Genomic DNA, 27,510 nt, shown 5'->3' with positions numbered 1-27,510 from the left:
CTGTTTCGTTAAGTACTGCTGCTGTGATGCTGACTCAGACTGCAAAGGACAAGAACCCAGTGCCCACAGGGTGATGGTGATGAGCTTCCCTCGGTAGTGTCCTAGCTCATCTAAGGCTTGTTTTATTTGCTTTTTTTTTTACAGACCTAACTACCGTAATGAATGCTGCATATTGAGAGACACCACAAGAAGGTTAACTGTTTGATTGTCTAATTCTTGGATTTGGATTTGATATGAACCAACGGTCTTTGTTGTCATTGACAGAGCCCCAGTATGTGTGTGCATTAGTCACATTCCTCTCTGTTCTGTTGAAGGAAAAAGAGACATTTTAACCCTTTTAAGGTTGACTTTATTTTATGTTATTTGGTTGCATGAAGTTGCCCTTAATCACTAAGAATGATGAAGATTTTGCAGACTTCTCTGTGTCTAGGCTCCTTTTCCAAGTCATCAGCTTCCTGCCTCTCTCCCACCATCATCAGATACTCAGCTAAACAGTAATTCATATTGTTAGGTGACTGCTCAACATAATACTTCAGGATGGGATTTTCTTTGTAGCAGAACCCAAGAACCAACTCCTAGATACATACTGTTGGTGTATTGGAGATGAAGTTAGAGTCATCTTTCAGTTTTAAGGCCATGTGTAAAGTTTAACCATATGTACAATACCTATTCTGTATTAGAAATAGCTAGTTGAAACTTAATACTTCTCAAAACTCATGTTCCTGTGTCCACAAACTAAGTTTATATGTGAACTTACTGAGTCTTTTTGTGTCATACCAAAATAAAGCAAGGACTTATTTTTTTTCCCAAAGCCAATACAATTTGAGCCAATCCCTCAAGATGGTCACTTTACACTGAAAGCTGAGCTCAGCAGGAGCACTGTGGGAAACAAAGCATTGACTCTTGAGTACAGAGTTTAAAATAGACTTTTCTTTTAGAACTAGAATTAGAGTAGTTAACGTTCATCCGCCAACCATTGTTACGTGTGCATTACTGTCGCTCTTGTGGTGATAGAGTCTTATTTATTTTTATGCCAGCTTATACTGTGAGAACTCATTAGTCAGTTTGGGTCTCATCAACCCTGCTATGCTTGTCCTTGGAAGATCTTTTGTGTGTGTTTGAGGTTTGTAGCTGAGAAGTTTACTGTAAAAAAAAAAAATCAAAAACAAAAAAATGTATTGTTTTTACAGAATAAATTTATTGGAATGTGTACTGGGAGTAAGGTTTGAGGTTATAAACAGCCGAGTTAGTGTTATTTGGCTTCATATGTGTAATGTGAAGTATTAATGTGTTTCTTGTATTATAGCAAAGATTGACAGCAAATTGACATTAGAATTAAGTGCAGGTGAAAATTTTATTTTTTCTATCATGTTTCTTTTTAAGTATTCTGGATGTTAGGTTAAGTGAAAGCCGTGGGGGGACAGGAGGGAGCAACAGCAGGAGCTGCAGCAGCAGGGGCTGTCTGCACGTCTGCGACAGCCCAGCTCAGGGGACCCTGCATTTACACACAGCCTTCCGTGCATCCAGTTTGCTTTTGGTGTTCTTACTGTGTTGAAGAACTAATGAACGTGAAGAGAAAATAGAAGAAGACCTAAGAGCCCAGTGTCGTTGTGAAGATGGAGGTGATGTGGGGCTCTGGATGCACTGGTCTACTCACCCCTCCCTCCAGGACATCACTGTCCTTTGGGCTTGCTCCTGCCGGTTAGCAATCAGTGGTCCCCTGTTGTGCTCACGCAGTTCCATGTATGGAAAATTCATTAAGAGACAGGCTGTTAAGTCAGGGTTTTTTCTTTAAAAGGTACTTTTTAATTTTAAATATTTTAGTTTAAAATAATGAAATTTGACAAAAGATCTCTTCATTATCATGCAAAACATATGGAGAATGTAGATAGCATTTTTAAATTGGAACATATAACAAAGGTTTTTTTGTTTGTTTGTTTGTTTGAGGCAGGGTTTCTCTGTGTAGCCCTGATTATCCTGGAACTCACTCTGTAGACCAGGCTAGCCTGGAACTCAAAAGATCAGCCTGTCTCTGAATCCCAAGTGCAAGGATTAAAGGCGTGTGCTACCACTACCTGGCACAGATTTCTTAAATAAAAAGTTCAAAATTTGTCATGAAAATGTATATATAAAATGCTTCAAAATTAATAAAGTTTATCTTCATAAACACCAAAAATAATTTTATTGAAGGTATACACAGTATTGAAGGTATACACAGAAACACAAGAGAAATATTATCAACCAATAAAACAAGTGTTCATTAAGGCAACTAATAAAGTTGATTTGTGTCATCTTAGCTATTCAAATTCACAATAGAAGTTTTGACAGCAATTTTTAAAATGGCAATAAATAATATGCTTTCCTTGTGAAAACACTTGAATCAATTTAAAAATATTGTGATGATCTGGCATTTATATTAAGATTGTCAACAACTCATACATTTCATATGAAGCCATTTCTCCAACCTGCAATTGCTGTTTTGAATTATTTCTTATGCATAGTATGGTTAGTTACTTCTGAATAGTTTCATTTTTATGCTTTTTGTAGGCACTAGAGTTGTAATTTTCACACATACTATGTGCAAACAATGCTAAAATCAATGGTCACATTCATAGACAAATGGTGATATATTTCCTTAAAAAAGCTGTTTCTCAACTTTAATTTTCTTTCAAAACTGAGAATATACCCAGATACTACCCTTAGTTTCACTCACATGTATGCTGCAGAACAAGTGTGTTCTTGTGAGTATTCCTGTATGGAGGGGATAAAGGAGAGCGCCAGTCCCATTAACAGGTCAGAGAGAACTGTGAGGTATGTTTGTTTATTCCAACTTCTCATCTGCCTTAGTTCTTAGGAAGAACTCGGGATTGTAGGTACAACGGTAGGCCAAGAGCTGAGGAAGAACTCCATATGCTATGTTTAGTGCTAGAAAAAAGATTTTCGCTTCTTCGGGGACTCTGTAGACATAAGCAGTTCTAGCATGAAGGGACGCACCAATGTGAGAAAACTGAGCCTGTTTATATTAAAACAAAACAAAAAAACAGTAAGGATGAGCTCTGTTCACTTGGATTAATGATGAATTCTGAGTGTCTCATTCAGACCATGTGCCCTCAAAACCTGTCTTAAAGGCAAAATACCTTTAGGTAATCCAGTCTTAATATATAATCTTTCACTAAATTTAAGGTTGTTCTTGATATAAGTATTCAAATAATGTATCCTTCTTAAAGTGTGATTTTATTATTCCAGTTGTGTATTTTTAACCTATCCTGTGCCAAATAACAAACAATACTGGCTCAATTCAACAACAACAACAACAAAATCTCCCCCTCTTTCTAATTTGAATCTTAGGAACACTAACTATATAGACACTCAGCAAGGTCTCACAAATTGGGTTTGAATTACAAATGAAGTTGGGTTTTAACATTTAAGCTGTAATTAGTATGAGGAGCTACTTTAGAGAGAAGCACTAAGGGTCTCAGACCAACCACTGGATGCCAGAGCTCAGAGACCATCACATGTACTGCTTATTCATCCGTGTGTTTGGTTTTATGTAACTTAATAGCACTATGATTGTTTGTAAGGTAAGCTTGTTAATAGCTTGGCTGTGGATAGCAATATGATTATAAAATGGCAAATATATACACAGGCAGCCTTTCCAAATCAGACTGAAATCTACTTAGAATTGTGACTGGTCAGCATGTTTGAAGTTTCAGAACAGAACAGCAAGGGCTCCCTCTGTTTACATGGGATAGTTTATAAACTATTCAGAATGTGCCAGTTGAATTTTGCTTGGCTCATTTGTTTTTTGTACTTTTCATAAGCACAGAGAAAAACTATTAGAAAAGTAATACAGGCCATAGCAGAATTGAAAACCGACAGAGTATTTTTCTCAGAAAACTTGTTATTATAAAATGCAAACCCCAAGTCTGCACTTTTATGTTTGCCTGAAATTCAAGATACACAGAAATAAAGACTAAAGATTTAAATGTAGTTAAATGGCAGATTATCAGTATACTATGATCAAAGTGAGACGATAAAGGATCCTGCAATCTAAAGAGACAGAAGTAACAGTGAATCACTAGAGAGTGTGTTCTTAATGTATTGTTACCTTATATGTCCTTCCATATGATCAATTGAGAGTGCTAAGTGCTAACAGATAAAAGTGCTACTTGGCATTTGATGTGACCTTGGCAAAGAAAAGAGCATGTTTAGGAATTTGTATAAATGGCAGATATTTTAATGGGCTACAATTTATAAATTACTGATATATTCCGGATACTTTTACTACTCTGGAAATAAAAATTAAATTCCTGATGTGTGTTGACAAGGACCAACAAGTGGCTTACCCACACTGTGATTCTCCTCGGGCACTGAGAAGGTTCTGCCCGCAGACACACTCCCTAGGGCACAAAGCCAAAGGCCCAGCAAATGAGTGCATCTCAAGGCTACACAGACAGAGTCCTTGAGAATAAAGGGCACTTTGGAAGCTGCCCAGAAGAGACACTGCTGTGAACAGTCTGGGGACTCTGGCAGAAGCCTTGACTCCTGACACTTGTTCTCTGGGCCCTGCTTTAGCTGTTTTTTTGAACATACAACAATTTTCTTCTGGACTAGAGGCCAGTTTTGAACCCTGGTTTTGTCAGACTTGTGGGTTTAGTGATTCTATCCTTAGAGATTATTGTGCTCATCATAAAATGACAGAAAAATACTACCCACAATTCCCAAGAATAAGTAACATGAGCAGCTGGGTGTACCTATATAGGTAAACCTGTATGAAAGGTCAGTGATTGTGTGGGCCCTTCTCTGCACTGAACAGTGCAGTTAATACCTCATTCTCGTGAACAGGAAGGTCATGACAACATTCAAAAAAATGATGCGTCCTTAGATTAGATTGTACGCCCACTGGGCAGATACTGTGTCTAATGTTTTGTGTGGCACCTATCACGTTGTTAGAGTTCAATAAACATTCAACAACAATGCTCTTGTGACTGTCAGAATACAAAAAGAATCTTGAAAGCATTTTTCCTATACCAGTAGTAGTAGTAGTAGGACATTACACTCAGAATTATTAATAAGGGGTGAAGATCATAACATTCTTTACCAAAAGGTGTGTGCCCATGAGAAAAGAAAAGTGAGACCAGTTGTGTGCCGCTCCTGGCACTGCACGGGTGTGTTTGTGGCAGCTGAGTGGGCCCACACCTGCAGCTTCCTCTGATGTCAGCTGCTCAGGGTTCCTTTCCCACGCTTACTGGACCGCAGTACCCACCACACCTGCTTCCCTGCAGGGCCTAGAACTCTGCTGGGAACCCTGCTGGAGTTGAGGGAGGAAGGTACTGTGTGCTGCTAAATTCCACATCTCAATTATGATAACTATAAAACTCAGTGATGTGGCTGACACATCTAGTCATTTGCCTTTGACTCAATTCTAACTTCTCTACCTAGTAGAAATAAGAGATACTTGTTTTTGGCTTTTGGGTTGTTTGTTTTTGTTTTGGTCCAATTGGATGTTTAGAACATAGTAATGAAAGTAAGCAAAAGCTAAATTGTAATAGCTCCCTTTCCTGTGTTTATAGAGAAAATTAGGAAAGGATGACGACCCCCCCCCCCAGTCACAATCCTGGCTCCAAAATGAAGTGAGCCTTACATGTCCAGGTGGATGTTAAGAGGGCAAACTCTGTAGCCCACTGTTGGACTTCATTCACTGCAAGCAGATGCCCCACAGCGTGGGGTTGGCAGTTATGGCTCGATTGGGTCATAGCTCCACCACAAGCCAGGTGAAAGGTCTGCCCCAGCAGGGGAGGGCTAGGCTCACAAAGCTCAGTTAGATACCTGTCTGACCTTTTAACTCCTCTATCAAAGGAGAAGCATGTAAGAAAGTAAAACCCAACGTCAAAATGTCACCACTAAAGGTGCTTGGTAACGAAGCACCTGAGCAGATGGGAGATTGGTAACCTGCGGGCTTCCTAAAAGGTTTTCCTGAAGGAAAAAATGTTACAAAGCTTAACTCAAGGAAGATCAACTCTTTTCAGCTAGACTGTCCACAGATGTACCTGTGGATCCCAGCAGAGCGGGTGGGGTAGGGTGGGGGTGGACAGTGCATGGGAAGGGATGTCACCAGACTCAGCTGGCCCCAGTCAGCATGGGCTTACTGAATGCCCACCAGGAACCTACCCCTAAGCTTTTGTCTAGGGTTTTTTTAGGTCATTATATGAGGGATACACTTTGCTTAAATTGTAGAAAAATTAATCTCAGTGAGAAAGCATTTTTCTCTCAGTCCTTTCTGGGAATCTGTATTAATAGTAATTATAAATAGGAGTCGCATGGCTTTGACATGTCAGGCACTGTCGTTGGCTCTGGACTTAGAACCCTATTTAAGCCTCAGCAGCTTGACAGAAGAGAAAGTAACAGACGTCGCTTTAACTGGATTTACTGAATTACCTAGAAACGACGAGGAACTTGATCAGCTCCTGCTGTTCATTATATTAACTTAGATTCTAACAGTGTGCAGTCAGTCAGCCTTTGGGATCCAAGGAGGACTGGTTCCAGCACCTTGGGAAATCCCATATATGTCAAAATCTTTGGAGCCTCAAGTCCCTTATATAAAACATGTTTGTGTGTTCTGTACATCTTTGTGCACGTGTTACATTAAATGACTCACAGAGCCAAACAGTGTACATGCAGTATACGCAGTTGTACTGTCTTTTTGGAAATAAGAAAAGTCTAGAAAGTTTTGTTCAGTACTGATTACAGTCACAGGCCTCAACATACATCTCTTAAGTTGGTTGGTTCTGCACATCGCTAAGAGCTGACTGCGCCAGGCGAGAGGAAGCACTAGTAAGTGTCTCTCCTTAGTCTTACAACTTTAGTCCTATAGCAGCAAGCTGTGTATGAAGAGAGATAAAGTCCCCCAGTGGAACTTGGCCGGGTTTTTATTTTAAAGTGTTGACTAAGCTTATATTTTCTGAAGAGGACAGATTTGAGAGGTTCCTAACCCAGTCTGAAATCAAAGACCCAATAACCAATCACCCAGTGTGTCTTCCAGTGACCTAAATAAGCAAACATTAGGAATTTTTCTTACTCCACTGTAGTGCCTTAGGAGTTAACATGGTGGTTTGTGTTTCTGATTCCAGCACAGGAGGCTGAAGTGTCTGAATTAGGCAACAGTTTTAGAAGCTAGGGGATGCTGGTCAAGGTGACAGAGATCCTTTCTGCCACGAGAATACCCTCATAACAGGCGGGCATTTCCTAAGTGCGCTTCAGTATGTGCATTGCTTTGTTGTAGCATCATTTCTAACTTTTACAGAAGCTGAACACAATAAGTAGATATTAAAGCCCAAACTAGGAGGATGTTGAACATACAATCTCTGCACCATGCCACGTGGGTTGATCTGTTGGGAGAAAACGGACATTACAGGACCTGACCCTCGTGACCTGGATCTGTACTCAACAGCAAGAGAGACTTCAGTCTATCTTGTCAAACTGGACGATGATAGATAAGCCAAGGATCTGCTGAAAAGCTTTCAGTCTGGCTGAGCTACCTCTGCCAGGCCCGCAGCCCAGGCTACCCTACCTCTGCCAGGCCCGCAGCCCAGGCTGCCCTACCTCTGCCAGGCCCGCAGCCCAGGCTGCCCTTCCCAGGGCCACCTGTTTGGAGTCACAGCGACCCACTTGCAGACTAAGCCTCATCCACAGAACGGTTAGTCTTGCTGTAGGCTCTAAACCTATTTGCCTCTAGGTTAGGCCTTCCTAAACCTCCTGTCTTGGCCATGTGATTCTTCCACATAACTGGACATGCGTTTCGGTTCTTCTGTCTAGTTCTCGAGTTATCCCCTGAGACTGACCAGGCTGCATACCTGTCCTTTGCCACCTTAGCTGAGGACACTCAGAATCCTATCTTGGGGTGGTGGCAGTGTCATGTAGAGGATGTCCACCTGAATCAAAGCACAGTTAGCTGTTGGACTGGCTGGAGAGAGTGAGGTAAGTGTGCCTCCTTTGCCCTAGAGGGTACAAGTGAAAAGGGGAACCAAGCCAAGGAGACAAAAGCTACTGCTAAGTCTGCCCTGACCACCTGCTTCCATACCTAAATGCTATCCATCTATTGTTTCCTGAAGCAGTTCAACTTAGTGACGTCCCATTCAGCCCTCAAAAACTGGCTGCAGGCAGCACTGCCTCCCACCACTATGCTTGCCCTACAGTGGTTCTGCTCCCCGATGCCACACACAGGGCTGGCTTACTTTGTGCTGTTGGGCACTGCCTCAGCTGATTGCTTGCAGGGGCAGGAGGAGATGATGCTGTGGATATGAGGTTTAGAGCTGGACAGAAGAATTTAGCCCTACATGTCATTTGGTGATGCTGTGCCTCATCTTTGAAGGGGTAGTCATTTAAATAAGAACACAGATGTTCCGTCCATTAGTTACACCATTGCTTCAGAGAACTAAGATCACATTTGCCAGCCTTCCCTGCAGCTAAACTGCAAAATCTGGCCCATGAAAACTTTCCTGTGATCTTTGCATGAGCTGACTCCACTGGCCCCAGTAAAACACGTGTTTACTTCATTACTACCACAGAGCATGTAGCCTACCCTCACACAGGCAAGTAAAACAAAACAGGAGGTTAGACGCTCGGACTAGCATAGTGGCAACAGGCTCACACTGGAAACAACAGATTTGACCTGACCTAGAGATGGGCTTATACGTAGCGGGTGAGGGGAAGGGGAGTAGAAAGAATTATTCCAGGTTCTGGAGAGATGGCTCAGTGTTTAAAAGAACTGGCTTTTCTTAAGAGGACTGGAATTCAATTCCCAGCACCCACATGGTGACTCACTGCCATCTGGAACTCCAGGTCCAGGTGAGAAGGCTCCTGTTCTAGCCTCCACAGGTCCACAAATGGTGCATAGATACACATGCAGGCAAAACACCATATACATGAAATGAATTTAGAAGATTCCAGGTTTTGGCTTGAGTTGGCCAATGCAAGCTCAGGCTATTTACAAAGACAATGGACAACAGGAGAAATGGTGAGACCGAGAGTCCTATTTGAGTCTCTGCATTTGCCATGCTCCCTGGACAAGGTAAGAGATCGTGAGTTTAAGGCTAGTCTGGGCTACAAAGCAAGACTCTGCATCAAACAGGAAAATATGTTTTCTTGTATAGACTGATACTTGATCTGCAGCTGTGCTTAAAAACTCATGTGTACCTGCTTGCATTACAAAGACACCAGAAGTTTCTCAAAACGCATCAAAAAAAAATTCTGATGAGCTAGTAAGACATCCAAATGAGATTATTAATTTGGGAGTTAAATTTAGGAGTTAGCACTCAGGGCTGAAGAGACTGTCACCAGCTTACAGTTATAAGTTGTAAGGCCTTGAAGATGATGAAATTAAAGCCCAAGCCAAGGCCTTGAGGATAAGGTATTCAGAGACTGACCAAGGAGAGCTAAGTGGTGTTTCTTCTGCAAGCATTATCTATTTTTTCTATAAATAGTCTAATTAAGTACCCTAGGAAGGATTTAGCCCACTGACCCCATGAGTACTCTGTTTTTCAACCCTATGAATTCTGGGGTCTTTCTGCCATCGTGGTTACTGTACCATGAGTGTTTAATTGACAGTGTTTTGCTTCTGGGTGGACCCCAATCTCATTTCCAGGTCAGAGTTGCTTTCATTAAACACCTGCTGTCAGGCAGGAACTTGTCGAGGTGCCAGGGTGAGGGACCAGGAAGGCTCAGCTTTGCAGAAACAGAACCAGCCTTCTTGGTTCTGCTGAGCATTGTGTAGCAGAGCTCTAGACTCTTCATTTAGCTCTAGTAGACAGCTTAAGAGTTACAGTTCTGAACTCATCAGTAATCATTATGTCCATAGTTTGGGAAACGGTTCTATTACACAGCAGTACTGCTTGATACTCTTATGACTCCAGAAAACTCTTAATTTCACCATTTAACCACATCTACAAGGTGGTATCATTAGATTTAAAGTAATTGTGTGTGTGTTTGTATGTGTGTGTGTATGTAGCAGAAATGCCTTCCAACACACTAGAAGGCAATTTCTTACTCAGACACCAAGCAGAAATGGGCTACATAAATCCAATAAAAGCTAGAGAACTAATGAACTTCCCACCCTCAGGGAATAGTCTTAGTACCTGAGCTAGACCTCCAGCATGGACCAGCGTTATATCAGGCATCCATGAGCATCCAGGGACCACTAAGCCATAAAGGGCAATCACAAAGTAAGGGACGGAATAGAACATGTATGCCAGCATCTGTGTAAAAAAAAAAGGAAAAGACAAATTAACAGCTTGACAAAAAAAAAAAAAAACAAAAAAGCAAAAACATGAAATATTTTCAAAGATAAAAATGCTAATTCCTATTCCCATTTAAAATAAGAGAATTAACTTTAGACAAATTGTAACTAGTTGACCTGAATCTTAGGATAAGCAGCAGGGTCCTTTAGGTAGGGCTCTTGAAACTGCGTGTAGAGTCGGCAGAGCTCAGCTGGGCAATCCAAAGCAATCTAAGGACAAAGTGAGATCATTATAAATAGTCTTGTCTGGTTCTTCGGTTTGCTGATAAGGCGGTGTGCCAGCTTTAGTCATAAGCTGCTTCGGTTCTCAACATAAATCATGTGTCTTTATAGGCTCACCAGTAAAAGGAAAAGGAGAAATATGCAAGAAATGTTCAGACCTCTCTAAGTGGCTAAGCCTACGTTAACAGTGGAGAAGGGCTTTGAGATGGATAGTCACAGCTTCTGCACCTAGGTGTAGTGAGCTAAAGCACGGCGGCTGGGGCGGCCAACAAGCCTCTACAGGAAGAAAAGGAAGGCTTCTGTACAAAACTGTACTATGCTTTGCAAGATTCAAAGATAGTATCCTCCTCTCTCCAGTGCCTCAAAGAGCATATGGCCCCTGGAGGCAGTAAGGATTGCTTTGAAAGCTGGGTCCTGGGCTGGCGAGATGGCTCAGCAGGTAAGAGTAGTGACTGCTTTTCTGAAGGTCCTGAGTTCAAATCCCAGCAACTACATGGTGGCTCACAACCATCTGTAATGAGATCTGACGCCCTCTTCTGGCGCCCTCTTCTAGTGAGTCTGAAGACAGCTACAGTGTACTTATGTCTAATAATAAATAAATCTTTGGGCTGGAGCGAGCAGAGGTCCTAAATACAATTCCCAACAACCACATGAAGGCTCAAAACCATCTATACAGCTACAGTGTACTCATATCCATAAAAATAAATAAATAAATCTATTTAAAAAGAAAAGAAAGCTGGGTCCTCGTGTGAAGCCCCCCTCTGCCCACTTTGTAAAAGGGCGGAGAGCAGATTGAGCCCTGGCACTGAACACCAGGCCACAGAAGAGTCTTCGGCACATTCCTGAGACACTTCGCCCTCAGGCACCACTCCTCATATCCTTGGCTGCACATGAAATTTTCCACCTCGATGACAATGTAGATTACATGCTGGCAGTGGATTTGGGCCTCTGCCCAAATTCTCATCTGCAAAAGCCCCACCCAGTGTACAAGCACACATCTCTCTCAGGGGCAAGAGGAAAAGGGCATGGAAGGATTCCACTCGTCTCTTAGGTTTGAACTTGGCAAAAAGGTTCTATGGCGTGTTCTCAACTTGTGCCAACACCAGTGAGTTTAGAATAATTGGTAACTGTTGAAGCTGAATATGAATAGCAAATAATTCTGAGATAGAAAGTATTTCTTCTAAGAATAAGTTATAAAGCTGGGTCAGAGTGAATAATCACTAATGAATTAAGACCATAACAATTGTTTATTGAGTACTTACTAGGTACAAAAATGATAAAGGGAAAAGGGAAAAAGAAAACAAAACCAAAAAGCTCGTGAGGCCTTCATGTTATCAGACTCCAAACCTGAGCCTACGTCAGCAATACCCTTAACAGTGAGAAACTCACGGGACCCTGCACAGGTGAGGATCAGGGACCCCACTCTTGAGAGCACGTGGACACTCTGGACCACAGGTGAATTGAGGTCTTAGAGGATCACTCTGACCCATGATGGTTGCCTTTACATCAGAAAGAAATAAAAATTTTTAAAAAAAGGAAACAAAAAAATAAAATTCTAATACTAATTTGTCAGGTGACTATTTTACTTCTAGACAGAGCTTGACCTGAGGGCCCAAAGGAAGACAGATGAGATAGCCCAGGATGAGACATTTCCTGCGTGGGGGCAAGGGGGGGATGGGGGGGGTGCTGATAGCAAACAGGAAGGAGTCCAGAGCTCCAGGCTGTGGCAGAAGTTTGTCAGTTTGATTTTACACACACACACACACACACACACACACACACACACAGAGGCAGAGACAGAGAGACAGAGAGAGAGGAAGAGAGAGGGTTTTTTCCTGTTTGGAATAGTATATTATTACTTGACACCATGCTTACCAAGCCTCTGAACAGGCAAAATCCAGTTGCCAAGAAAAGACACAAAACCAACACTAAGTCAAACGGTCTTCTCAGCAGGGCCTTTGCTTGGGCTTCTTGAAGAACCTGAAATAGAGTTTGCCACCAGAGAACAAACTTGTCCCAATGCCAGAGACAAGTCTGAAACACTGAATGGCAGGATATGAATACTGAGTCTAGAAGAGGCCCAGTTCACATGATAGCCCACTGGCACTGACGGCAAGGGTCTCCTCCTCCAGTGCATCCCTTCCCTGGGGATGGAGGCACTGAGCCAGGTGATGTGTGCCCTTCCAGCTTTAGTCTGTATTTTTTTTTCTTGAAACTACATGATTTTATGATTTTAAAGGTTAGCTATGTTCATTTGAAAAATGAAGTTTTAGACAGTAAACCATAAGCTGCCACACTGCACACGGTCGCCCTCATCTGTGGTGCTCTCTGGTTGGCTGGTCAGCTGCTGGGTTGATGGTCAGCTTTGGTTGGTTGGTTGGTTTTGTTTTTTTGTTTTGTTTTTGTTTTATTTAGACAGGATCTCAATTATGTAGCTGAGATAGACTCCCTGGGTAGCTCAGGTCAGCCTCAAATTCATGATCATCCATCCTGTCTCCACCTCCCAATTGCTAAGATTAGATGTCATTTGTGCCACCATGCCTGACTCATACGTTCCTATACATTTATATGTATATACATATACTCACATGTAACCTTTTTGAAAAACAGGACTTAGAATACAAACAGTTTTGCATTCACTGAATAACTGCCTGTGAGCACATCTCCCCCCGCCCCCCACCCCCATGATTAAAAACTGAGAACACCATAAGGAAGCCACTTGTCCTCCCACTGCAAGACGCTGGGCAGTTTTCACCGGAATGCTTCCTGTGATGGAGAACAGGCTGGCAAAGGCATCTCTGTTGTCTGCATCACGCCTGTCTCGGGAAAGGCCCCGGTGGGGCTGGGCTGGAAGCCTGGTTACACTCTTCGTAGAGTGCTTCTGAGAGGTTGGCTTTGTTTGCTCTGAGTTTAGTTCTTATGAGCTGTGCTTTAGCATTGAATTAACAACTGGTTCTGTGTCTCTGTTACGCAGAGTGTTCATACCCTGACCTCTCGGGGGAGACCTCTCGGGGCCAAGGAGCCGGGGCCACAGGGTTTCTGTTTACCTTTTCCTTTAACACCCACTCGCTCCTCAAACAGACAGATGAGTGTAGCTGCCCTTGGCCTGAGTTTACTCAGCGGTATCTAAATATTTACAAACCAACTGTGTAAGTTAGAATAGCGGTATCTAAATATTTACAAACTAACTGTGTAAGTTAGAATGTACATGGAGCAAGCTGGAAATCTGCATGGTTCAGCACACAGGTGGCCATGACTTTATTCCCAACACTCTCCTAAAACAGCATTTTTTTTCTTTTGGTTTTTGGAGACAGGGTTTCTCTGTGTAGCCCTGGCTGTCCTGGAACTCACTTTGTAGACTAGGCTGGCCTTGAGCTCAGAGATCTGCCTGCCTCTGCCTCCCGAGTGCTGGCATTTTAATGATTTCTATTTGCAAAAATAACTTGGGCCAGGTGTGGTGGTGCACACTTTTAATCCCAGAACTCAAGAGACAGAGACAGGTAGATCTCTGGTTTACACAGAGTTTAAGGCCAGCTACATAGTGAGACCCTGCCTCAAAAATAATACATTTAAAGCTAAAATGGCTTTGTAAGGTCAGTAATTGTACTCTAGCTAGTAGTGCAGATCTAAAGGACCTTACCCAAGGATCTTGTGTATAAACGGAAGAGAAAGTTAGAAAGAAATCACTGGGTTTAACCAACCCTGCAGGGCTGGCCTTACCTCGCCCACACCGTCTCAGCAGTGAATGGAAGGGAGGGGCCTCGGGTGTGCTCCTGCAACCCCTGTCCAGGGGCCAGCATCCCCGGGGAACAGATCCTACGGCCATGTGGAACCCTCAGCAGTAAATGATATTACTGAAAAATGTATCAGGTGCTCAGCCACAAGCAAAGCACATTCTCTGAACTTCACCTGTCACACTAACACAGAAGGGTAACAGGAACGGAGGCGATTCCCTGCAAAGGAAGTCCCCAGAAGTGTGTGGCTTGGATGGGCTCGGGCCGTCCAGTCTGCAGAAGCAGACTGTCGGCCATGTTACAGAAGATGGCAGCAAATGCCAGGCCATCAGTACAGTCCCAGATGTGCCTCTCCTCCCAGGAGATGTGAGTGAGCCCTGCGAGGCTGAGAATAAGTAAGACATAGCAGCTGCTGGAGAGCTAGCCTGAGTTCACACGCCAGCACTGAAATCTTCACAGTGGATAAATCTAAATGTAATAAAATCACCTTTGAGGGATAATTATAGTTTTCTGATGGTTGATTATAGATTCTGAAGCCAGCCCAGACCGGAAGACATGTATATGGTATGCTTAAGAAAAATGCAGGGCAAATCCGTGTCCCATACTTTCCTATTCAAAAGAAAGAGGAAAAGACAGTCAAATGTGTGTTCACTGCGTTACATACTGCATACATAAATACAGTCACATTTAAGCTACCTTCCATCCCAAATTATACAATTTCGCTATGAACCAGGCAATATTTGTATTAGGTAAGACAAGTCAACTTAGAGCCATGAGATGTTTGTAACAGTGACGTCCTAGATACATTAAAAAGTATATATAACACATATGTCCTAAGGTCTTGCACATCCTATGACATCTCTTACTTCAGCCTGGAAGACTCTTAATGTCCCAGTGCATTTAGCATGAGCTCTCGGAGTGTGTGAGGGGTAAGCACGATACTCGGCGCTGTATGCACCGTCCGTGCACCAGTGCCAGTTGTTCAGCTAACTGCTCAGTGCACGCGTCTGAAAGCAGCCAGGAAGCGCTTCCTAACAGGCAAGAGCACCGAGTGAGATAGGAACAACTTTGCCAAATTGTTTTCAAAATATTGGAATTATTCTATTACAATGTTTTAAAAAACAACTCCTCTAAAAACCCGTTATCGCAAAGCAGACAGACGCTGACAACAAAGTGACCGTTAGAACAGGGTTCTTACCTACGATGTTTCCAGGCACAAAAACCACGATGCTCATTATAATGGATCCGACCCAGTATAGGCCAATGGTTCTGTAGCTTTCCCTACAACAAGACATTTTTGATACAGTGCACTTGTCTTGGGACTCCAAGGACGATCCTAAATTTATCTTTCATTCTAGTTATAGAGGCACAAGACTAGAAACTCACCAAATCAAATGATAAGCCCAAGAAACCCTGACGATCAAGCATCACTTCGAGAAGTGACACAGAACAGAGCCGCCTTTGTATCCTTTGTAGCTTTATGCACTCATTCACAAAAGCATGTAGTGTGTGTGTGGGCACATGTACGTGTAGGCCTCTCCATGTGTGTGTAGAGACCAGAAGGCTCTGTCAGGCTCCGTTCTCAATCACTCGCCACCTTATTTTTTGAGACAGGGTTTCTCACTGAGCCTGGAGCTCTGGCCAATTCAGCTAAGTGGCCGGACAGCAATCCCCGGTCCTCTTTTCTCCTCACTGCACCCAGCACTGGGGCTCCAGGTGCCCGCTGGGGTATAAAGTGGACTTTTTGTGGCAACTGAGTTTGGGATAAAGCCCCAGAGGTGAGGATAGTGGCATGTCCCTGTGTTCTAAAGGGGCTGCTCTAATCTCAGTGATGGCCAGATGTCCCTTCAACTGATAACCCAGAAACAACACCACACCAGAGGCTGAGAGGAATCCAAAAGGAGGGGACAGAGTGGTGAGCACTGTACATTTTCTGCTCTGCTGCAGCCCCTAATGGAGCCAGGCCAATGATTAGTCTCAGAATGCCACAGGAAGACAGACAAGACCAAGCTGAAGCATGACACAGGAAGTGGGGGTCAGCTCATGGGGCACACTGCAGCTTCCAGGGACAGAACTGAAAGACCTTCTCTAACCTCAGGCCACACTGAGGATGGGGAAGCTCAGGCTGTTTGGAAAGAGTCCATAGGCAAAGCCTGCCTCCTGGGCTCAAAAGAAGCCATGGAAGCCATAGTGGACAGAGAGTGAGAATCCAACCAAAGCCGCTGGTTACTTTTGCAGTTGGTGTGATGCAAGGAATTCTGCTGCGGGAGTTCCCCCAAAGAGCCCATGTGCTGTGAGATACAGCTAGTTTGTCACAGCAAAGGGTACTGGTACCCCCAAAACAGCAACTGTCACAAAATCTTACCTCATTTCTTTAATAACACAGTCATGCTCCCAGAGGGGCCAGCCACACAGATTTGAGGGGTAACCCAAATGTGTGTGTGTGTGCGCAATTTCCCAAGCCCTGGGGCCACACCTGAACTTGAGGCGAAACTCTGACCTGAGACCAGAAGAACCATGGAAGTACAAGGTGCTTGACTTTGGCTCCTTGTGAACCTGAGTTCAGATCCCTAGCGCCCAAATGAAAAGCCGAGACTGGTGTTGTGCACCAGGGGGAAGGCAGAGACAAGGAAGACCCCAGGGGCTTGCTGGCCAGCCAACCTAGCCAAAATGGCGAGCTCCTACCTCAGCGAGATACCCTACCTCTAACTATAAGATGGTGAGCCAACAAGGTGGCTCAGTGGGTAAAGGCCTCTGCTGCCAAGCTGGCAACCTAAGTTAGGTCTCCAGGGTGCAAGGAGAGACCCCAGCCTTGTGTAAATTAACCTCCACCTGCCTATCATAGCAAACACACACATACACGTTTTGTTGTTGTTGTGTGTTCATTTATTTGTTGAGACAGGGTCTCACTTTGTAGCCCTAGCCTGGAACTCACTCTGTAGACCAGGCTGGCCTTGAACTCACAGATCTGCCTGCCTCTGCCTCCTGAGTGCTGGGATAAAAGTGTGAGCCACCACACCAAGAGAGATTCTGTCTGAGCTGCCACAAAAAAAAAAAAAGAAAAAAAAAAAGCAATAGAACAAAACAAACCAGTGATTCAGGGAAATACAGCTTTGTTCAGCTCATCCATTCTCGCCCTGGCGTGCCCTCGCGTACTCGCCTCTGTGCATGCACTGTCCTTACATACCCCTTATGAGTTGCAAAGGATAGCACAGCCAGGAGAGCTAACTTACTCCCAGGCTATGGCGGCCACCATCACTAGGTACATCAGGTAATGAACAGAGCCATCCCAGTAGCAGATCATGTGCCCATAGGCCGTGTTCAGATACGGTTCACCCTAAGGAAAGCATTAAAAAGACATGTTAAGGAAGACTCGGATCTTTACATTGCAAATAAAACAACAGAGCTAAATGCTGTTCATTTGCTGAGATGAAACAGCCTCCGTGCAGTTGGTAGGACTGTGAAAATATGTCTTTACCCTAGGGCTGCCAAAACCAGGGTCTGCCATGGCGCCAGACAGGAGAATCTCTGACAGATTGGCATCTGATGGCTCAGCAAAGGTTTGTACAACAACACAAAGGCATCAGATGGCTGTGTGGGCAATCCCAGCCAGCTGGAGCAAGGCCAAACCTGAGCCTGCAGGTGCTTGGCCTTCGCACAGAGGGGCAGCCCAGGAAGGCCCTGTTCACTGGTGCCACCTGCTGGCCGTAACCACTCATGCTGCGCTTGTGGGCTGGGCAGTAGTGAGGAGCTGCCTGGGCCCAATTCCGTGGGTACACCCAGGCAGCCCTGAGCTCAGCTTCCTATCTACCCATTATTCCCGAAACAGGCTTGTGGGTTGGTCAGGACTGACTGTCCTGAGAGGAGGAAATGTGTTTCAAAAGCTTTAAGACTTGCCTAAGGTCACATAGCTAACACAGAACCACATTTCTGAGATATTATTTGTTTCATGAATACAAGATTATATGATGAACTATGTATACTTCCCTCCCCCCAGGTAGTCTTGTTTCCGGGTCCCCTCAGGGGACTTGGGTTCTCCGATGGTGTTTTCTCTCTTCCTTCTCCCAGGTTAGTGCCCTCCCAGGTTGTTTCTAATGTATCCCTAAAATACCTGCAGTCCTTTCTCTAACTAGGAAAGGTCTGAGCAGCCAAACTATGCCAAACATCCAAGCAGGCATTCTCTGAAATGCCGTGGTTCCCCTGGGGTAAGGAAAGCAGCCTTTTGCCCAAAGTCAAATCAAATTCAATCACAATGGGGGAGGAAGCCACACCCAAACTCTAGCCCAAAGCCTGGCTGCCCTTTTCTCTCACCTTGGCATTCACTGCATAATTCCAACTTATTTCATGGCTCCAGTCATTCCTACCTACACACTCAACTCTGTGAGCCAGCACTGGCCTCCTCTGAGAGCTTGACTGACCCCCGTGGGCCCTTCAAACTCACCTGAACTCCTTCAGCCAAGCTCCAACTGCCTCTCCCTTCAGCCAAGCCCTTCCTGGCCTCTCCACACAGGGCTCAGGCAGCTCCAAGCTCTGCTGTGCAGACTTTGGACAAATCTCACCAATGTTGTGTCTATGCTGTCAGCTCAGGCGATCTTCCCTCTTCATCACAGTAGGCCTTCAGAGTCACGCAGAGAACCACGGCTACATTCCAAATGGACATCACCTCTCCCCGCTTCCCACACTCCCACTGCGGGCCCACAAGCCCCATCTCTTCTACTCGGTCCTCGGGTCTTACCACTGTTGCACCCCAGTTTCCTTTCTTGTAGCTATTTGCCCCGTTTCTTGTCAACCTCACCAGGTAGATATCTTGCCCCTGACCAGCAGCCTCCCTCCTGAAGACCCCTCCTCTGGGCCCATTGGCCCCTCTCTGGGCTTCCCTTCTGCCTCTGTCTGCCGACCATGGCCCATTTCCAAAGCTCCTCCCCTTCTGACCAGTCTCCAGAGTTTGAGCATCTCTTCATCACTGCCTGTGGGAGCAATTCTCTTCTTGGACTTCTAAGTTTCAACTATATTTGGGTAGCTCTTGAGCCTCTGTAACAGAACCATCATTCAAAGGTCCAGACCTGCCCAGACCCGCCATCTGGGGCATTGGTAGATGTCCTTCAAGCACTCAAGACTCCAAACATTCCCAGATGAGCTCTGCATCACTCTGCAAACATTCCTAGGCCCCCTAGGGGGGCCCTAGACACTGGGCCTGCTCTCCAGACCTTTGCCTAAGCTTTCCCTTTGCCATAGAAGGAAGGCCTTTCCCTTCCTTTCACCATGCAGAAGTGTGTGTGCTCCTCTCCCATGGCCATTCAGAAATTCTGTGGAAACAACAGCAACTCAAAGAGGCCCTCCTGGCCAGCCCCAGAGCCCATCCATCTGTATGGAGAGTGTGCCTTTGTCATAGAGAGTATGCCTCTGCCATCACACCCAGGGCAAGGTCGTCCTCCCTTCACATTGGACAGTGAACTCTATTTTTTTTTTTAAAGATGTCTTCATTTTTATATATGTGAGCACACTGTCGCTATCTTCAGACACACCAGAAGAGGGCATCAGATCCCATTACAGATGGTTGTGAGCCACCATGTGGTTGCTGGGATTTGAACTCAGGACCTCTGGAAGAGCAGTCAGTGCTCTAACCACTGAGCCATCTCTCCAGCCCCAGACAGTGAACTTTAAAGGCAGGAGACAAGGTTAGATTCAATGACTCTCCACAGAACGTGGCTCCTCAAGCCTCCAGCATAGTAATTCCAGCATTCTAATAAACCTCAAAGCAGGAACCAGGACGTCCTCCCCAGCGGTCCTCTCCATCACTCCCCACCCCAACTCGACCCCCAAATCCCAATCCCTGAAACTCAGTCCTCTGTTTGCCCTGCGCTGCCTCTGGCTAGCTCTATGCCCTCGCTGGCCTTGAAGAAGCCACCTTAGGGATGTCCCACCTCATGGCATGGCTCCATGCCTACAAACTTGCCTTCTTCCCTGATTCAAACTCTCCTCACACACACTCCTGGGGAGACATATAAACTCCCCATCATTTGAAGCACAGAAAGATAATAGACAGCACTGTTTTCATCTCTATGCCTTACTCTCCACGCGACCTTAAGCAAGTCACTTGGCCACTCTGGGACTGGATTTGACCCACTCTAAATTAGAAAACAAGACTAGTTTCCTCGAGTGCTATGATTTGGTTGGTAGGGACTTCCAAAAGCTTAAGTAAGTACCTTGATATTATTATTATTATCATTACTTTTGATACAGGGTCTCACACTGTAGTCCACGCTGGCCTAGAACTCCCCATGTTGTCAGACTGCCCTCAGACTTGCAGCAATCCTCCTGCCTTAGCTTCCCAAATGCTGAGATTACAGGTATCCTGATTACAGGTAGGCTGGTTAGGGACTCCCTGAGATTACAACCCAGTAACAGAAACCCAAATACTAAATCCATGTAGAGTTCTTCACTTAAAGGGAAATGCTAGCTCACACCTTGGTTCTGGAGTGAAGGCGCTGTGAAGAGAGAGTGGTCTCCCGGGCCTCTGTTTTCTGTGGCTGGCTTTCCATCTGCCTGCTTGGTGACTGAGGAAACACACTCCAACAGCAGCCTGCATTTGAGCCACCCACTCATTGAGCGACCCTTGAGCAACCAGCGTACCTCTCTCAAGTAGTGCGTCATGAATCCATCAATGATGCCATCTTGCTCCAAGCCTATGATAAGGTTCACCACACTGGTAAATCCAAACACTGCATACACTAGAACAAAGAAAGGAGAGGTGAAAATGCGTGCCATAGGAGACAACCAGGACGGGACATCCACTAGGTGTCCCAGAAGATTCTGTGGGCGTCATCTACACAGAGAAGCAGGCTGCGTCTGCTTCACATCAGCTGAGCATTTACCCGTTGTCCCGGACCTCTGCATACCTATCCAAGGCTCTCCCTGAGGGAACTCATGTCAGGGAGACAATCGCGGTGTCCCAGAATACTCTGCCAGGCGACCCCACTATGCTCCTTAGCTTCGAATGAAACCCACATCCCACTTGGGCAGCAGGACCTGTGCCTGTGACCAGGCAGTCAAAGAGGCCCTCGGGTGGTCTAGAAAAGATGGGTCATTCCAGTGTGGGATGCAGGACAATTAAGAGTATGCCCCCCACCCCCAGGTCCTCATGACAGGTGGCTGATATGTGACTGCCAACCACTTTCAGAAGAAAGGCAGTGAGGTTTTTTTTGTTGTGTTTTTGATTTTTTTTGTTTTGGTTTTGGTTTTTCTTTTTTGTTTTCGGTTTCAGTTTCAGTTTCGGTTTTGGTTTTTTTTCGAGACAGGGTTTCTCTGTATAGCCCTGGTTGTCCTGGAACTCACTTTTGGTAGACCAGGCTGGCCTCAAACTCAGAAATCCGCCTGCCTCTGCCTCCCGAGTGCTGGGATTAAAATGCACATGAGATGGTATGGCTGGAGATGCAGGAGACGAGCTGCATTGTCTGAGGAATCCAGCCAGTTTTACAAGATCCCTAACTAAGCTTTACACACTATGAGCGCCCACCAGCTGTGGACCAGAACTTTTTAACAGCTGGGGAGCCCACTCAGGGCCTCTGAGTCTAGAAAGAAAACTGCATTTCCAGGTTATAATGAACTGATGTCTGAGCCCGTGGAAGGGGCTGTAGAAAACCCAGTTGGTGAACTGGAAAGCTATGGAAAAGCAAAAAGCGTGGGATAGATACAATGGTGGGAAGCCATCAGAAGTGAGGCGTCCCTGAGAATGTTTCACCAGACTCCACTGAGGCAAGCCCATGGCTACTTCCTGCTGACTCCCAGGTGAGTAGCCATCGTGTCTCCTGGAAAACCCATTAGCAGCTGCTGAGCCATGGAGGGGTAGATACTGTCTTAGAGGTGACAGCGACAGAGCCTCTGCCTCCTAGTAGATGAGGAACCTTGTTCAAGGCTTGACCTCAAGGTCAAAGCCTTGACCTAGGCTCTAACAGAACTGAGGACACAAGAGTGGTTGCCCTGCCTCAAGGACGGGGGACTGCATCAGTAGGTTAAGTGTGGGCTCTCTGGGGGAGGGAGAGAAGAAGGATAGACAGCAGAGGGGACTGGTCTGGGCCTGTAGGGTTTAGGGGTGGGACAGGGATAAGGACCCAGTGCTGACTTCAGAGAGGTGCAGCTAGACGTGAGAGGTATATGGTTTCTCTAAGGGTCAGTTTTGTGTGTGTTCAAACAGGGAGAACCTGTGAGTTGCAACCCTTTGTGGCTCACTTAGGACCAATGGAAAACACAGATATGTGCATTATGATTCATAATAGCAAAATAACAGCTAGGAAGTAGCAACAAGTAATTTTATGGTTGGAGGTCACCACACGAGTATTTAAGGGTCTCAGCATTTGGAAGGGTGGGAACCGCTGGTGTGGACTGAGACACCGTACACTAAATTCAATGCCACATGCCAGCTGCCAGTTGAAGGCAGAAAGCCCAGCCAGGAGGCTGAGGTAAGAGCTCGCTGGGGGCTCAACAGAGTGCAGGGAGGAGGCCCGCCTGGCCCTGCCAGTCACTCTCCAGCAGAACTCTATTTAGAAAGAAGACACCACCGCCTAGCAGGGGAGCTGAGAGGGAAGAGCCTTCTCCGGAACAGCCCTCCACTTCCGCTTTCTGTGGGCTCAGAGCAGTCACAGCTCAGAAGGTAGTCAGACCCAGTGCCCGGCTTCCTGCCACAGAGAGGATACAAACCCTTCCCCTCCGAGGAAGCCTACCTACCGTAGAACAGAGGGTCCCTCGGTGGTTTTCTTCTGACAAGGACCCGGGCCAAAAGGGCCACCAGGAGCAGGATGAGGGCAGCAACCCCAACAATGGTCCAGGAACTGTGAGGACCAGAGCAGGGAGGCGGTCAGCAATCACAATAAACAATGGCGCCTGGAATTTCCTGGCTATGGCTGCAGAAGGCTCCTGGAATCCAGCCTCAATTGCATTGGAAAGTTAGTTCGGTTTATCTACTGCACGCGGATCTGGGTCACAACCCCATGGCGCTCAGGACCAGAAACCCAACTCATTGGTTTCTCCTTCCCACCCATCCTGTGCACCTGCTTCTTCCTCATCCTCCCTTACCTCTAATATGGCAGCGGCCTAGCTGCCTCTGCCCTCCTGTTTCTCTAACCCATCTCCCTGGAAGCTAACGAGCCTAAGCACCGAGTCTGCCACCGCCCCTGGGCCAGCCGTAACCCCTCACACTGAGTTCCTTATGATTGCACTTGCCCTCCAGGGAGAGAGCTCTGCTTCCCCATGCGCCAGGTACCTTTACTGGCCTCAGAGAGACTCCAGACGAACAAGAGAGGCCTCTGTCTACATGGAGAGACTTATCTTGTAGATTCTGAGCTCCACCTACCGTAAGGACACCCCAGCCCTACAGAGACATCCAGATTGCCAATACTGGCAGGACTTCCTATTCTGGCGAAATATCTGCCTGGTTCTCTCTGTCACCCTGGTGTATACCACCCACTCTCCCTCCACTGCCACTCAGAGACGCTACAAGCACTGATCCTCAGCCGGTAGGTCTCCACACCATGGCCTGCACCCTGAGATCTCCAGATAACCTTCATCACGTGCCTCTGGGAACGAGGAAGAAAGGGGGATGAACAGAACGGAAGGGGAAATGATGGGCAGGTAAATGTACCCACTTACATGGAGAGTGGGTGGAGGGGTGGTAGGTGAAAGAGCCTTGGGATGTAGGATGAGTTCTCTAATATCATGAGAAGGAGGCTGGGTCTGTGGGAGAGCTAAAAATAGAGGTTTCTAATGCCTCACAGCAGTGCCTTCTCCAGACGTCTCACAAGGGTCCAAAGCAGAGGAAGGAGAACCTGTCATGGGTCACAAGCGTGATGCTGCTCTAAGATATCCAGGGAGGAGAGGAGCAGTTGGGTGAGCCATGTGACAAGGTGTGAAGGATGAGCCCAGAGGCGGGGACTGGTCAGGAGACAGGGCTCTCCCTGGACACCAAAGACTGAGCTCACAGCCAGCCTGCTTTCGGGGCTGGGCACTGATGGGATATGGCAGGCAGCATGAATTAGTTCAGGCTGTCCTCTCATGCTCCCTACCTCTGAGAGAGGAAGACAAATGAAGAGAAACTGGGGCAGTAGGTCATTTCTTCCTCCTAGGTCTGTTCTTGGAGACCCTCTAGGGAAAACAACACATGCCTGAGACAGACAGAAAGAGGTCTAAGTGGGATTGCAGGTGATGGGCAAGCGGAGCTTTGAATAAGCCATGGTTGTTAGCCTTGAATGGTGGGAAAAGTTACTGGGGCTCTTTGGTGAATCCTCCGGACTGCCAAACAGCCCTAGGCTGCTCTCCCAACAAACACCAGGCTAGCCCTCCCCCTTCCTTACCTAGCTCACATATACCCCAGAACACCTGCAAGGCTCTGTCCCCAGATCTCACCATTACTGAACATAGGTGTAGGTGGGTGCATTGTGAGACCCCCCCTCAAGCCCTTTCCTGACCCTTCAACCTATCTGATCAGGCTATTTCTGAGTTTCATAAAAGACCCTGGGGAAACAGAAGCCCAGGTTAAGAAAGTGTAACTGAATGCCTGCTACACACAAGGCACTGGGCTGGACAGAGCAGTACCAAGACAGGCTACAGCCTGGGAAGGTGAGCTCTGACCACAGGAAGGAACTCTGTGGGAAAAGTGAGTCATGAGGCTGAGGGGGCTCAAAGCAGAAGGCCCTGATTCAGTGGGAGGATGCACAAATGAAGAAGTGACCGTTTCATTTACTCAGGGCTGTCAAGCTAAGCGTGTCTTCGGCAGTCAGCAATGGGGAGGAAGGAAGAAGGAGGCGAGAAGGTGGAGCAGGTGCTAAAGACAGTCAACATTGGGGGTGGGAGTGGGGGAGCTGGAGGCTCAGAGATGTGAAGGGGCTCAAGCAGGAGGGAGCCTTTGCCATTGGCTGTGTCAGAGTAAGCCAGCACCAGCGAACTCAGAGGAGGACATGGACACTAGAGTAGCTCTGAGACTTACCAAGAAAGGAGACAGTAGGAAGAAGAAAGTGAAGTGCTATAAGGGAGGCGTTATGGGCTGCTGGCATTTAGCCTGCAGGTCCAACCGTGCAGGAGGGTGTGTGTGTGTGTGTGTGTGTGTGTGTGTGTGTGTGTGTATGTGTGTGTGGCTGGAACGAGTCCACACCAGGGCTCAGCACTGATCAGTAACACACAGTAATATGTCATCAAATCCTCACCACCAGCAGCAGCCCTTCCTAAATTGCTCTTCCTGCAAATGCCTGTCCATCACATCCACTTCCTTCCCCTACCACGCTCACCCCCTTCCCTATGCCCTGCTCTGTTGTCTTCATAGCATGCTACTCTATATATCTGATGGTGTCTGTTTTAATGCATGACTCCTCAGCAAGGACATGGCCTGTTCAGCGAGGGCTCCAAGCACAGAGGTGTTCAATGAATGGTATTACTTTAGGAGCCTAGGTCCCTGTGCTCTGTTGACAGGCACAAAACATCTGACTGCTCGGAGCTGCTGCTTCAGGAGATGCACCAAAGGCCAAGCACAGGGGCAGCCTGTGTCTAAGGGAGCGTCGCAGTGCTCACTCATGCCGTCTGGATGAGGTGACCTCAGCAGTGAGAGAAAACCATTGACTGTGTGCATACTCCGCTAGCAGTCTGGAGGTCTGGCACGGGCTGCAGGGTATAGATTGATGCAATTTCCTTAGCACCAACTGCTATGAAAAGCACAGCCAGTTACTTCCTCCTCCAGCAGCCCACAATCAACTTCAGCAGGGCCACCGCTGGCGCCTTTCCACTGACCACCCAGGCCTTCGGCTGCCCATGGGGGCTCGTCAGTCAGTGATCCCTTTAGAGAAGTGAAAGCCAAGACTGGGACCCAGAGCCCTTACAGAATTCGTCGGTTCCTTAGCATTAAACTGATCACTGAACCTTTGCTCCTGGCCAGCATCGAACCTCTATCCCTTTCACAGCGCCCTTGCACAAAGTTCCCACAAGATCCTTGAGGTGCAAAGACAGACCAGAACACTAAAGCCAGGTCACCCTGTTAGTAGCAAAGGCTCAGAAAACCATGGTTATTTCTGTTAGCCGCTCACAACAGTTTCTAAAATTATAAAATGGTAAGTATGTGAAAGTCCATACAAGGAAAGCGTTCCTTTCAAATAAGGCGGTTCGTGCCTTCCGTGTTGCTCTGCACCCCTCTAGTGTCTGAGAGCCTCGGAGGCAGGGGCATTTCGGTATTGACCTTGGTAATATCAGCTACCCACCCAGTACTGGCAAAGAGCAGGCGCCCAGCTCTCAGACCTTGAACTGCCCTAGCCCAGTTTGAGGACCTAGGGCCGGGTGACCCTGGTGCCTCCCTCATGCTGCGGGCGTGGCGTTTCTGGAAGCTACCCAGTCCCAAAGCCGCGGTCCCAAACCCGCGGAAAAGTTGCGGGCTCTTGTCTACCCCGCGCGCGCTCACTCACTCGTGCTGGGCCGCCAGGTGGTTGAAGATGTAGGTGACCGGGATGGCTGAGAGGGACAGCACAAAAACCCCCGTGGCCGCAGAGGCACTCATTGCCACCTCCGGGTCGCTCTTCTTTCACCGCATCGCGCCGGGGGTCCCCTGGCTCAGCTTCCGGCGGCGCCGCGCCCCTCGCCGCTGCCCTTCCAGGCGGCCCCCGGCCGCGTCTCCTCTGCGCGTCCCCGTCGCCCGTAGCTGCCCGGCGCGCACAGAGAGAGGCACCACCCGGGTGCTCTAGGGCCGCTGTACGATCCCCAGAGGCGTCCCCACCAGGCTCCTGCTAACGAACGCAAGGGCTCAGCAGCCACCGCGAGGAGACAAGCGCCCCAGGACGCTTGCTTTAATGGGAAAAGGAAGGGCCCGGCGAAGGACGCGGGTCACAGATGGGAGCTGGGCATCCTCGAGCTGGAACGGAGCTGGGCTGAGCCAAGGGCCAGCAGAGGGTGGAGCCAGATCTGAGGGTGTCAGAGCCCGCAGGCCCGCGAGATCGGCTCAGAGACCTGTGGGGACAGATGCTCCTGGAACAACACTGTGCCGCCCTCCCACCCCACCCCCCGCGCGCACCCCTTCCCTACACACAGCTGCCATCAACGTCCGCAACCAATGTTCCAGTGCCAAGTGGAAATATTTGTTTTCCACCTTGGTTGCTCACTCACCGCCCCTTGACCTTGATCAAGTTACTGAAACATTCTGTATCATTTCTCTGTGAAATGGGAATAACCTGCTCCCTCGTATGATTGTGGAAATCGACCGAGTTAACAAGCGTGGAGTGCTTGCCCTGCACT

General features: G+C 46.9%; 2 protein-coding genes across 7 annotated transcripts in view; one reads left to right on the top strand and one right to left on the bottom strand.

The window, feature by feature from the left end:
* The window catches only part of Hdgfl3 (HDGF like 3), a 53,204-nt gene extending 48,232 nt beyond the window's left edge, over positions 1-4,972 (top strand). Inside the window, exon 6 of the mRNA NM_013886.4 lies at positions 145-4,972. Within this exon, the coding sequence (NP_038914.2) occupies positions 145-150 (6 nt within the window). The 3' untranslated portion in view covers positions 151-4,972. The remainder of the gene's footprint in view (positions 1-144) is intronic.
* On the bottom strand, positions 2,149-27,510 carry Tm6sf1 (transmembrane 6 superfamily member 1). 6 transcript variants are annotated; one of them, NM_145375.4, is made up of 10 exons: positions 26,688-27,227; positions 22,975-23,078; positions 20,884-20,981; positions 17,484-17,587; positions 15,449-15,531; positions 14,738-14,859; positions 12,392-12,496; positions 10,412-10,504; positions 10,134-10,253; positions 2,149-3,013 (listed from the first exon to the last, which is right to left on the bottom strand). In NM_145375.4, the coding sequence occupies exons 1-10, from the start codon at positions 26,777-26,779 to the stop codon at positions 2,822-2,824; spliced, it is 1,113 nt and encodes a 370-aa protein (NP_663350.2). In that variant the 5' UTR covers positions 26,780-27,227; the 3' UTR covers positions 2,149-2,821. The 6 variants fall into 6 exon arrangements, 5 of the variants coding, with proteins under 5 accessions (NP_663350.2, NP_001278211.1, XP_006540614.1 ...); NM_001291282.1 differs by lacking the exon at positions 26,688-27,227 and adding an exon at positions 23,510-23,541; XM_006540551.3 differs by lacking the exons at positions 22,975-23,078; positions 26,688-27,227 and adding an exon at positions 18,692-18,865 and having other exon boundaries at positions 2,154-3,013; positions 20,884-20,962.

This window comes from Mus musculus, chromosome 7 (assembly GCF_000001635.26).
Source record: "Mus musculus strain C57BL/6J chromosome 7, GRCm38.p6 C57BL/6J".
NCBI classification, from domain to species: domain Eukaryota; kingdom Metazoa; phylum Chordata; class Mammalia; order Rodentia; family Muridae; genus Mus; species Mus musculus.
Note: the sequence above shows the minus strand (reverse complement) of the source record. Positions and strands in the feature narration are given on the sequence as shown.

Bases quoted from the DNA above. Each gene is read 5' to 3' on its own strand.
- Tm6sf1 (NM_145375.4), bottom strand. From the start codon at position 26,779: ATGAGTGCCTCTGCGGCCACGGGGGTTTTTGTGCTGTCCCTCTCAGCC. The intron at 20,982-22,974 runs GTAGGTAGGCTT...TCTTTGTTCTAG, and splicing joins GAGGGACCCTCTGTTCTACG to TGTATGCAGTGTTTGGATTT. The intron at 15,532-17,483 runs GTAAGTTAGCTC...GTCTTGTTGTAG, and splicing joins GTGGCCGCCATAGCCTGGGA to GGAAAGCTACAGAACCATTG.